We start from the raw sequence: 12,566 nt of genomic DNA on the forward strand, positions 1-12,566 counted from the left end.
TATACCAACCAGAGCAACACACTCACCCTTCCAAACCAGCCTGTAGATAGACCAGCAGGTATACAAACACAACACAGGAGCTGTAATGTACTGCAACAGTACACCATGTAGCTGTATAAAATAACAGAAAGAAAAGAAACAAAATAAAAAGTAAAGACATGTTTATATGATTTTATAACGCGACCAAATTTACTTCTGTGTAGGTGGACACACTGACAAGCAAGGTAAGTGCACCGTGCTGTCATCCTATTGTAAAATGTAACTGTATGAAGTTTATCTTTCATTATCAGGGAAAAATTAAAGTAATAGCCCCCATCTTCCTCCATTTGGTACGTCTCTCTGGAGGACGCGTCTGCGTGTCGGTCTCTCCCCTGGCCACGCCACTGCCCGGTGCTGTGTTATCCTTTCAAGCGCACGTGCCGGGTCTCCGGCAGTCACTCCTCCTCTGCCTCCTTTTGTTCGCTGTCATAATTACCGCTTGTTCTCTGCCACTTGTTCGTTCGCTTGACGCACTCCTGGAGCGAGTACTGATTGGCAGACGTGTACAGATGTTTCAGAGAGTGTTTTTTGGGGGGTAGCGTGCTCCAGAACGCCACTCAAAGCCCCACTATGGCACCTCTCCCTGCCATGTAGAAATGTAAACAGAATGTTTCTCTGTTTTTTGAAATCAAAGAGACTTGAGACGTATCGACTCAAGTCCATTAAGAGGGATGTGGTGGTGGAAATGTGTTCTTCTTCACCGCTGATAACAACGCCTTGATGTGCCTTGATGTTTGAATATCTAACGAAATATGTGAAATCTAAATATCTTCTTGCCAGCCTGGCCCCATGCAGAGCTGGTCTCTAAAGCGCATGCCTGTCTAGATGACAGCGGGTTATTGACAGACCATTGGCATCATGAGATGCGTGTGTTCTTTGAATTCCTGGTGCTCCAGCAAATGTGATCTTCTCTGATGCTGATTTTGATGTCCCTGAGCATTAAGAGAAGTGACAGCTTACAAATACATTCATAATTATCACTTGCGAAAGCCGCCTTCCAAAACTTTATTTGCATACCCAACACTTTGAAGGGTGAGGGGGTACGAAACCCAGAGGGTCTGGGAGAGTTTGGCGACATCGCACCTGTCATCTTGTCAAAACCCTTGCGGCTTTTCTCGGAAGCCACTGGTGAAACCAAAAGCGAGACCGGAGTGAGACAATAACACTCTGAACAAAAGGCTAAATGGGCAGGACAGACTAAGGTTCAGCGGAGTACAAAGAAAACTGAAGGACAAGATTGTCCCCATTGTGTTTTCTCTGTGTATTTCCCCACAGAGCAAGAGGGTTGGCCTGGCCCCGCAGGCTTCATCTCACCCCTTCAAAACCCAACATCTTTAGTTTTTTTTGTGTGTGTGTGTCCTGAAGATAGGAACACAATGTCCGGCTGTAGAATTTCATCTTAATTCTACCTGGGAACACAAAAGACTAATCATGGCCATCACAAAAGCGCTGTTCCGGCGGCCCCAGCGCGTGATAGTGCAGCTCAGGCAGCATAAAGGCTTGGTCCTCCAGAGAGATGGAGGGGGCAGGCAGACAGGCAGACAGGAAAATGGACCGCGGTGGTACTCGGGATTACGTCCGTCCACCGGCGGCCGTGCAGAACCAGCGGCCTGTCAGGAAAAGGTTAGCGTTAGGACACGTTCGACTCATTCAGCCGAGTTCAGGATCAACGTTCGACAGACACGCGGAATCGAACGAGGAGAAGACAATTTCCTGAAATCTGATTTATCGGGGGTTTCAGGGTCCTCGTTGCTCCACGTTGAACTGTGGGAAGAGGTTGTGTTCGTCCACAAAGGCAGGAAAATATATTAGAACTGTTAACTCTTTTTTTTTTCCCTTCTGTCAGATAGAGCAGCGTTTTTTCAGTAGCTCGTTTGCTCCGCCTCCAGAACAGACGTTCCCCTCAGAGGCTGTGCCTCAACACCCCCCCGAAAGGTACAGCCAAAGCTCATCTAATTGGTCGCTAGGCTTTAATTAGCACCAGCTCATTTGCATGGCTGCCATTAGGAATTCTAATGGAGGGGAGTGATAGCTGACATCTTCCCCTCTCTCTCTCCTCTCTTGCCAGAATCCTTCCCTTCCCTATCTGATTCATCTCATCTTCGTCTCTCCAGATCCTGTTTTTAAAGTTTTATATAGGGTGTCATTTATTTAACAAGTGATTATTTATTTAGTGCATCAAATCATTCTGGAATGAATATTTATATATTTGTGTGGGCTTGAAATATCTACCATGGCCTCCCTAGTTCTGGTTTGGAGCCACTGTAATGAGTGTTGTTGTCGGATGTTCTGGGGAATAACAAGACTGATTTCAAAGTGAAAAAGCCCTTTAAATATATTCTAACTTAATTGCAGCGCATCTATTATCAAAGCCAATGCTCTGATCATAGTGTAATTGGAGGTGGATTATGGAGAGTCGTAATGGTATTTCATTTGGCTGATGATATTCATTTGAATGATAATGAATGATTCATGTCGGGGGTCGTGTGAAAACGCAGGCCTGCAACGGCCTGGTGTGAACTCCTGCTCCCGGCTTTGCCACGATCTGATACCTCTCTCGGGTTTGTGGCTTCTGGTTTTGACATAGACATTATTGTCTAATGGCGGCTTGTTAAAAGGGCTGGATGGTTAATAGGCTCATGTCCCCCAGGCTTTTGAACCAGCCGGTGGTTTCCCCCAGTGTGCCGACCAGGGCTCCGTCTGGGTACTGGAGATAGCCAGGGGTCTGTCTGGGTACTGGAGATAGCCAGGGCTCCGTCTGGGTACTGGAGATAGCCAGGGCTCCGTCTGGGTACTGGGGATAGCCAGGGGTCTGTCTGGGTACTGGAGATAGCCAGGGGTCTGTCTGGGTACTGGAGATAGCCAGGGCTCCGTCTGGGTACTGGAGATAGCCAGGGCTCCGTCTGGGTACTGGGGATAGCCAGGGGTCTGTCTGGGTACTGGGGATAGCCAGGGGTCTGTCTGGGTACTGGATATAGCCAGGGGTCTGTCTGGGTACTGGATATAGCCAGGGGTCTGTCTGGGTACTGGAGATAGCCAGGGGTCTGTCTGGGTACTGGGGATAGCCAGGGGTCTGTCTGGGTACTGGAGATAGCCAGGGGTCTGTCTGGGTACTGGGGATAGCCAGGGGTCTGTCTGGGTACTGGAGATAGCCAGGGGTCTGTCTGGGTACTGGGGATAGCCAGGGGTCTGTCTGGGTACTGGAGATAGCCAGGGGTCTGTCTGGGTACTGGAGATAGCCAGGGGTCTGTCTGGGTATTGGGGATAGCCAGGGGTCTGTCTGGGTACTGGAGATAGCCAGGGGTCTGTCTGGGTACTGGAGATAGCCAGGGGTCTGTCTGGGTATTGGGGCTCATACAGTCCGTCCATCCGGCCTCAGAAGAGACTTATTAACAGCAACTGCAGGCAACTCACAGGAGAGCAGGAGAAGACAGGCCGCGTGTGACTGTAGAACCGAGGGACGCCTCTCTACCTCTGTGTCTAGAACCGTGTGTGACAGGAACCGGGGGACGTCTTTCTACCTCTGTTTCTTGCTAGAACCGTGTGTGACTGTGGAACCAAGGGACGCCTCTCCACCTCTATCCTCAGAACGCCTCGGTCCTAATGACTAGCCAGAGTGAGGAGAACAGAGGAGAGGAAGAGCCTGATTTGTTCTGCATGCTAAATATGGCCTGTAATCTTTATTCCTCTGAGTGCCTTATTAAAAGTGAAAGGAAGATGAAATCCTACCGGCAGGGCCATCCTTCCTGGTGTTTATTAGAGGGGGGTTTCCTCTGTTAATATTGAGGTTATGGTAACCTTAGCGGTTGATAGATGCATCTTGTGACTTCAGGTAATAATAGCAGTGATGGATTCCCACCTGAACCCTGGAGGTGTAATCTAGCAGGCTGGGGAAGATGAAGAGGCGGGCAGCGTCTGAGAGGAGCCTCCCGTCCTGCAGGGCTGTTCATCATCCCACAGACAACATCGTCTTGTCACAATTTACGATGCCTCCCCTAGTCTCTAATTCATCATTCATTAACCACTCTTTTCTCAACTGTACCCTACTCTACTGTATGTGTGGGTTTTAATGCTTGGCTTGAAAAAATATCGCTGTAATCTTTTGATGGCATGCGAGAGGATTCTGTTTTTAGTTTGCGCTTTATTGTTTGTTGATTTAACATTATGATAGGATGGATTCATGATAGATGTAGCACTAACTATACAGCACATCATGTGTAGTGTAATTTGTGTTTTCAATAGCATTGGCTCTACTGTAATTATACAGTACCTCTATAGCCTTGGTTGAGTATTATAGTCAATATAGCAGTTTGTGTCCCTGCCATTACATGCGATGGCAGATGTTCCAGTGAATGCCACAGATTGAGACAATTATTACAGACAGAAGAAGACCATCCAAGTTAATGTTTCAAGAAGCGCACACACAAAGAACTGTAAAGCAGGCTCTGCATCTACTTCTGCCAGACCTCGGCTTGGCTGCAGAATCATTTACACGGGCGAATTTTGTGTCACTTTGCTAAACAAGCAAAATACAGTAGTCAGAAAGTGAGAAAATGTGATCAGCATATTTTATGTGCAGATCTGTGCATTCCGGAGCATTCTGTACGAGCACTAATGAAGCTCAAAGACAAGTGGGAGTCCTAGATACCCAACCCCCAACCCCCAACCCACACATTTGCTGGTGCTGAGCTCCACAAGGTGGCAGGGCTATTAGTCCATTAGCAGGTAATTAATGAAGCTCATTTGTGTAACTGTTATTAAGCCCTTTGAAGGATTGTTTGTGTTCAGATGAAATGAAACACATCCCAAAAGCCATCCATTGTGGCGGATAGATTAAAAGAGCAATAAGGCTCTTTGAAAAATGTTATTTTATCGGCGGTAATTTTTCACCGTACCTAAGGGGCAGCGATGACAGGAAAACACTGCAGTCCTCCTTCATGTTGATATCCTTTTTTTAGTCAACTACCTGGGGAGTACACTAAGTGTGATTTATTCATCCCTTGACCAGTAAAAGGTGTCAGCCAGGTGAAAATGGATGCTGGGAGTATTGACAGGAGAAATGGTGGTGCGGTTGTCCTGCTCCGTCACAGCAGAGAGAGGGGGGGGGGGAGAGGGGGGGGGGGGGGTACTGAGATAGAGAGGGTGGAATAACTTGTTCACAGGAGATAAAGAACAGGACTGTATGTGTGCATGATCAGAACATACAAACGTAGCCTCCTACAAAGCACACACACGTGAGATGTAGTGGGGATACAACCCGTTTCTTATAGAAACCTTCATTTCTACATGATATTTTAATTGTTGTTCAATTTTGGCTGTTACTCAACAGTATCCTGGATCACAATGGATGAATTTCACATGACGATATGATTTCCATCATGAACCGATCAAATAATCTCTTTTGTTCAGCATTTCTATCTGGCAGTGTGGAGACATGGAGAGTCTTTTCAGGGCTGTCCCCTTTTGAGGTAAAAGGGGACAGAGAAATGCAAAAAACAGTGCAGCAGTGTGTGAACACACACCCAGTAGATGCTGTAATAACAGGAGCGTTGCCGTTCCACCACTCCAGCTGGAGAAGAGCAAGAACATCTCCTTAGGATTTTATATTTAGCATTTGCTATGCTACTTATGAAATATTTCATAAATAATGTGAATATATTAGACAGGGTATGGAATGACTGTCGCAAGTCATTCCATGTGCACTGCCATAGCAACAAGACGTTCCGCCTTTATCTGTTTGGAGCCCGTGGTTCTCAGACTGCTCACTGCCCACGTTCCCCTTTTTAATCAGGCAGTGTTTGGGAAGCCCTGCAGCAGGGATGTAGATAAAAGGATTAACTCAGCCTCTACTAGTTAACCACATTTAGACTGAGACAGACAGGCCCCTAAAATTAAAATGGATGGATCTGCAGTGACTATTTCAGTGGGGTTTTAACATGGTATCAAGTTGAAAAATATTAATGAATTATGTTTGTGCTGACCAATTTATGAATTGGTCAGTAAGACGTAGTATGATCATCAAGACGTCTTTACTGGTTTCTAGTTGTATACAGTACATGATAATAATATGATTTCTGAGTTTAGTGGTGGTAAAACTGGTAACATTAAAAAGCTTTCTTTAAAGTTTGTTTAATGTCTTGCACACTGATTTTCTTCTTTTACCATATTGCCATGAAGCCCCTGTGATATACAGCAAGACCACTTTACTGGTTCTTATATACAGATATGTTTCCATGGGTTGTATTTTATAACTGTCATTGTAAAATCCTGCCAGGAATCCATTTCCTTTCAAAAATCCCCATTCTCTAAACTTGACATTTTCAAATTAATTTGGCTGTGAACTATCTACCTCTTGGAAGGCAAGGCAAGTTTATTTGTATAGCAATTTTCAGCAACAAGGTAATTCAAAGTGCTTTACATAAGACATTAAAAGCATCAAGAAAAAGTGCAAGAAACACATAAAAGGTCATACAGTAAAATGAAATTAAAAAAATACATTTAAAACAAAATGCAGAAAAAATATAATAAAGGAATAAAAGTTACAGTGCAGTGTATAAATTATTTGATTTAATAAAAAGCAGCGGCAAAAAGAAAAGTCTTCTGTCTTGATTTAAAAGAACTGAGAGTTGCAGCAGACCTGCGGTTTTCTGGAAGTTTGTTCCAGATATGTGGAGCATGAAAACTAAATGCTGCTTCTCCATGTTTTGTTTTAACTCTGGGGACAGAAAGCAGACCTGTGCCAGACGACCTGAGAGGTCTGGATGGTTCATAACGTACAGTAGCAGCAGATCAGAAATACATTTTGAATACATTCAGTGCTTTATAAACCAACAACAGTACTGTATTTTTAAGTAATTTCTCTGACAGACAGGAAGCCAGTGTAAAGACCACAGAACTGGAGTGATGTGATCCACTTTCTTAGTCTTAGTGAGGACTCGAGCAGCAGCGTTCTGAATCAGCTACAGCTGTCTGATCGATTTTTTTGAGAGACCTGTAAACACACCGTTACAGTAGTCTAGTCTACTGAAGATAAACACATGGACAAGTTTTTCCAGATCCTGCTGAGACATAAATCCTTTAATCGTTGATATATTCTTCAGGTGATAGTAGGCTGACTTTGTAATTGTCTTAATGTGACTGTTGAAATTCAGATCTGAGTCCATGACTACAGAAAGACTTCTGGCTTCGTTTGTGGTTTTTAGCATTACTGATTGGAGCTGAGTGCTGACTTTTAATCATTCTTCTTTGGCTCCAAAGACAATTACTTCAGTTTTATTTTTGTTTAGTTGAAGAAAGTTCTGTCACATCCACTCATTGATTTGTTCAATGCACTTACTCAGCGCTTGTATGGGATCACAGTATAGTCCCCTGATATGGTGATATAAATTTGTCTGTCATTGGAAAAAGGACTTCAGTAAGTAAAGTGACTATTGTCCATCACACACCAAGGATTTATTGCTAGAATTATTAAAATATCCTGTAAACGTAAACAAGAAAAGATGTCTATACTATAAGTTTGATCCTTACAAAGGCATTACATATTGTGATTCAGATATCACAACTCCGGCAGATAATCACAACTCCGGCAGACTAAGATGTTGGCTTGTTGTGTACAGTAGTGGAAATATGTCTTGTGCAGGACATCCACATGTCTTTCCTCGAGTGTTCTGGTCAAATCTGTCCGATTTGCATTTTTTCCAAATCATACATTTTGTGTTTTTCATCTGATTCCCTCAAGACCTTATAACTTCCTCCACACTAGGCATTTCAATAAAATTGCTGATCACCACTTTCACTGAATATTGAGTGATTTAGTCAACTTTGTCACACCTGTGGTGTTCTGGGTCTGAAATGACTGCCATAGGAAATGAATGGGGAAGTTGCCACCTCACTGCCCTTATAATAGGGTTTGGCCGGTCTGTTTTAACTGCCCTTGTATTAATACAAAAAAACATAAATCAACACCAAATGTTGTTTAACACCTTTTTGTGCCCCTAGAGACATGAAACAACATTTGGTGATGATTTATGTTTTTTGTGTTATAAGAATAGTTAAAACAGACCGGGCAAATGTAGCCGCAAACACTATACTAAGGGAGAGAGGGGGGGGGAGGGGGGTAGCAACACACACTGGGTTCAAAGGGCTGTGTTGGAGTCTGGAAGCAGTGTGCTGGCCACAGCACCCCTGGCTGGCTAGCACTGACTAACTAACTCAGGAGAGCTGGCTCTTTTGTCATTGCTGTAAGCATTAGCCAGAGATTTGCATATATTTCCCTGGGAAGCATTAGAGGAATACAAAAAAAGACTAATTCACTATTGGAAGTCTCCGTTTCAAGATTAAAAGAGCCCCATTAGAAATGAATGACTGCTCTTGTAGTTTTTATTTCATTTTTCTGTCACTGTCACCCTTCCTGTTGTAGGAGTATTTGATAATTCACCAGGTTCAAAAATAAACTAGAAGGGAAAAAGAAAACAGCTGTGTCTTGAGGGCATGCTGCATGTGCACGGTGTGAAAGACACTTCCTTTAATGGCTGGACTGTTTTGACAAAAACTCCCTTCCAATCTCACTCTGGTTTAAGTTCATAGTCCTTTTCATACTTGAAAATTGACAGCCTTCCCTATTAAGGTGTAATGTTATTGTAAAATGTAAAATGCTCCTCTGAATTGATATGAATGTTTGTAAAGTTAAATTCTAAACATTATTCAATCCGCAAATTATCATGTCAATGATTTCTTTGGACTCTTGACAATTGAGACTTTACAATACATTTCTATTGTATGGAGGCCACATCTGCAATATTATACAGTATTATTATGCTGAGAGAAACGTCAGATTACTTGTTTTAACCGAACAACACTCTGTTTGGGTGGTGCTTAATTAACCGTCTAATTTTAAGAGGATTTTAGATGTTGACTTCGGTGTGTTCTGTCTGACTGCCGGCCTCCTCCAGGCCAGAGAGCGACTGAGTCAGGAAAGGGCAGCTGTGCAGTACTGTAATACACACACACTCACACACACACACACGCACACACACACCAGGAGGAGAGCATGTGAGCAGCACTCCGAGAGGAGATGCCCCAAAATGCTCATCACTCTGACCTGGATTCTGGAACGGTGGACAATCTTCCAAACAGCTGGGGATCAATCAAAGACCAACTCCAAATGTACCACCTGCCATTTTTACATTAGGAAACACGCTGTTCAAAATGGAGCATTTTCACCTTATTTTTCTGGGTGTGATTATTTCACAAGCAAAGTTGGTTTCGTCACGGGGCTGCGGGTGCTAAATGAACCCCTCCAGCGCCTCCTCCTCCCCAGGCCTGGTTAAGCAGCCCCCCTCCCTCATCATCCCGCCCCCCAGGCCTGGTTAAGCTGCGGTGGGTAGGTGAAAAAGGGGTGGGGTTTGGATCCAGGGCCCGGGGATCCAGGCACTCATAGGAGATCAAGATGCAGGATTTTATGTTTAAAACCAAAACGTTGCACCCACCGCTCTCCCCTACAGTACATAGCGACCCTCAGGCCACTGGTGGTTTGTGAACACGTGTCATACCGTGCCCCGGTACCGTGTGGCGTCCTGCATGCTTTGTTTCAACACGGTGCTGCTTACACAGATCCGAATGCCTGTGTTCGCACAGATGCGCTGCGGTATGTCAGTTGCCAAAGAGCTGTAGGAACTCCTCCTGGTGTCGTCTGTCGTCTGCCTGGTGACGGACCCCCCCCCCCCCCCCGCCCCCTGAGTTTAGGCCAGGGCCACTCCACCCCCAGCAGGTGTCAGTGTTACTTTAGCAGGTTCCACTCCAGTGTCACTAAGACTGTGAATATGCCAAGATATATATACAGTACTGCTTTATGTTTCCTCTGCCGATTGCTCTGTCGATCGCCGAAGGAGCTTTGAGTGAGGCATGATGTACTCAAATGGCTGCTGTGAAAATGCTTTGAGGCATTGAAAACAGGTGCAGTTCTCTCTCTCTCCTTAGCACCTGTACATTTGAATTCAGTCGTTGAGAGGGGCAAAGACGGTGAAACTGACTTTGTGTGAACTTAGAAATAACCAAATCCAGAAACAAGCAAACAGGTTTGGGCCACAGCGTGTCGTCACAGACGTTACCTACAGTTGTCAGTGGTTCCAATATGTGAATATTAGCCTGTTATAATATAAAGAAAACCTGGGCTGGAAGTTCACAAGGACAGTTCACACTTTTCAATTCCAATCCTGCAGGCTCTCCCGTTATCTTGCAATACATTTACCATATTCAACTTGATAGCATATTTATCAATAACAAGATCCTGTGAGTTATTCTTTTGGTTTAGTCCTCTTGACTCTAGTCATTGCTGTGGTGACAGGTTGAAGCCACTGCATTCAAAAGTAGTTCTGTTTTTCACCCTAAACTGTGAGGGTGAAAAAGTACATGTGTACTTGTCCAAAAACCAAACTTGAGAAAAAGAGGCTCAGAAATGTCTGTGGTTAAACTTAAGAAAGAAAAAAAAAAAGGCAGACATTTCCTTTGGACCACATGTAATTTCTTAGCCGAGAGAGACATAACAAAATTTGACTCCTGGAAAAACAAAGAACAAAAAGACAAATCTCTAAATGAGACAATAACCCAGGGAGCCTAGCAGACGTGTCAGGCTGGATGTGCTGCTTAGCTGGACTCCTGTTCTCCTGAACCCAGCTAGCTCATTTCCCCCCATCTGCTGGGCAGAGAGTCGGCCCTCCGGAGTAATGTTCGACACGAGGTCAGCAGAGGACCACAGACTTGTTACATATGCTCTGCAAACTGTTGACGTTGGTCAAGAGAACATAGATAACAATCCAGATTAACCGGGATAATTAGCTTGTTGTGAGTCATTAATCCTGGCAGGGGAGAGACGGGGGTAAGTAATGTCTCTGTGTCGCGTGACACGGACGTAAGAAATGGGCATCTCTCCAACACCTCGTTTCAACTCTTCTAATTGGCCTCATTGTAGATGAAAAATTAAACAGCTGTTCTGGCTATTAATGCTGACTTTTATGGATTGGATGCTGTTGTACTTAATACACTGGCTCGGCCGTCCCTTTTATATTCCTGGGCAGCGCTGTGTCTGGCCGTGATGTATGGGCCCGGGAGGGAGCTGGCTGGAGCACAATGGGGTTCCGGCCCGCGTGAAGCTCCCTGGCACAGCGCCAGAGACGGGAGGAGGAGAGCGGAGCGAGAGGCGGCGGCTCGTCCTGCCCTTACCCTGCCTTCGGTAGCGTGGCGTCGGGCAGGCACGCGCAGCCAGCCCAACGGGCAGCTCCGGAGTTTGGATTGAGGAGTTTGATGGCAGTCCTGACATTCCATCAGAAATGAGCAAAGGACATATTATGCCAAGTCATCTGTTAAGAGGCTTGGACAGCGGGGTTGTCGGCTGGGGTTGTTGGAGTCCTGCTGACCAGTGGCGCGTCTGGTGGGGGGAGAAGGCGGCTGCTTTCGGCCTCCTGGGAAGATGCTGGCCAGGGACCAGAACGCCGCCAGCTAGCACTAGCCCCCTGAAATATTCATCAAATAACTTATCTTTATCTCTATATGCTTTTAGCAGATGGTAACATTTTCTGAGGAGGGAACAAAAGTTGTTAAAGGAATATGATTTCTCTTGTTGCTATGGGAACAGAGAGGGATGAAGATGTTTCATGGTTCACTGGTTGCCTCGACTCCATGCATGTGCGCACGCGTGCGTGTGTGTCAGTGCCTGTTTGTGAGCATTTCTGAGTGAGTGCGTGCGTATTGAACGTGTGAATGTGCTAAGTAATAGGTTCTGCAGTCACTTCATTTTCAAAAGGATATTAACATTGAATGGAAGAGTAGAAGGTCATATACCACTTCCCTGACAGGATCGTTTTCAGATATTACAATAAGAGCCAGAAGTTCAAAGCGCTACAGAAATCACACGGTCCTGTCAGACGTTGTATTCAGAGTGTGCCGGCGTGTTTGGCTGGGTGGGGGTCGCCGAGGCTGCTCATTTCACACCGCATTAACTTACAGTCTAATTCATATGAGTCGCCTGCCCGCCCGATCGCACCCCCGCGACACTTAAAAGGGAGGATCTGTCGATGAATCCAACAATAACACGCGCAACTTATCTCGTGCCATTTTTGAGCAGTGTTCCCAAATGAGTGTTCTCCCATTTGAGAGGAGCTAATTAGATTTGGGGGAGAGTCGCGGGTTCCCACACATGAAAGCCTTGCTGTAGAGGAGTCCTGCTCGTCTGGACCCCAGACGGAGTTGACAGGACAGACGTTCCTTTCATTCCGTTCACAAAGATCGGATTCTAATTGGGTGTCTGATTTTAGCGACTTGCTCAGCAATTTAAGGAAACTGCTTTTTCAAATGCAACAATTTTAACGATCTTCCGCAACTCGTTTCTCTCTGGTGCAGTCTGCTGAGGACTGAGGAGAGTGTCTCTTCTGAAGAGTGTGTCGCTTCAGCCCTGGTGGAGCGGTAATTGAAAGGGCCTCCTGGCCCCTGTGAACCGCTGACCCTGCAGTCTTCATCATACAGCCACTTCG

At 45.3% G+C, this 12,566-nt stretch overlaps 1 protein-coding gene across 2 annotated transcripts in view; it reads left to right on the forward strand.

Annotated features, from left to right (window-relative positions):
* Nucleotides 1-12,566, forward strand: part of roraa (RAR-related orphan receptor A, paralog a) — a gene marked incomplete at both ends in the record, with an annotated part of 223,240 nt that overhangs the window by 81,507 nt on the left and 129,167 nt on the right. Inside the window, one exon of one of the 2 annotated variants that reach the window (XM_084453119.1) lies at nt 204-224. The exons of the other annotated variant lie outside the window; for it this stretch is intronic. Within the exon in view, the coding sequence (XP_084309245.1) occupies nt 204-224 (21 nt within the window). The remainder of the gene's footprint in view (nt 1-203; nt 225-12,566) is intronic. 2 annotated transcript variants of the gene reach the window in all.

The sequence above is a fragment of the Borostomias antarcticus genome, assembly GCF_949987555.1.
Source record: "Borostomias antarcticus genome assembly, chromosome: 18".
NCBI classification, from domain to species: domain Eukaryota; kingdom Metazoa; phylum Chordata; class Actinopteri; order Stomiiformes; family Stomiidae; genus Borostomias; species Borostomias antarcticus.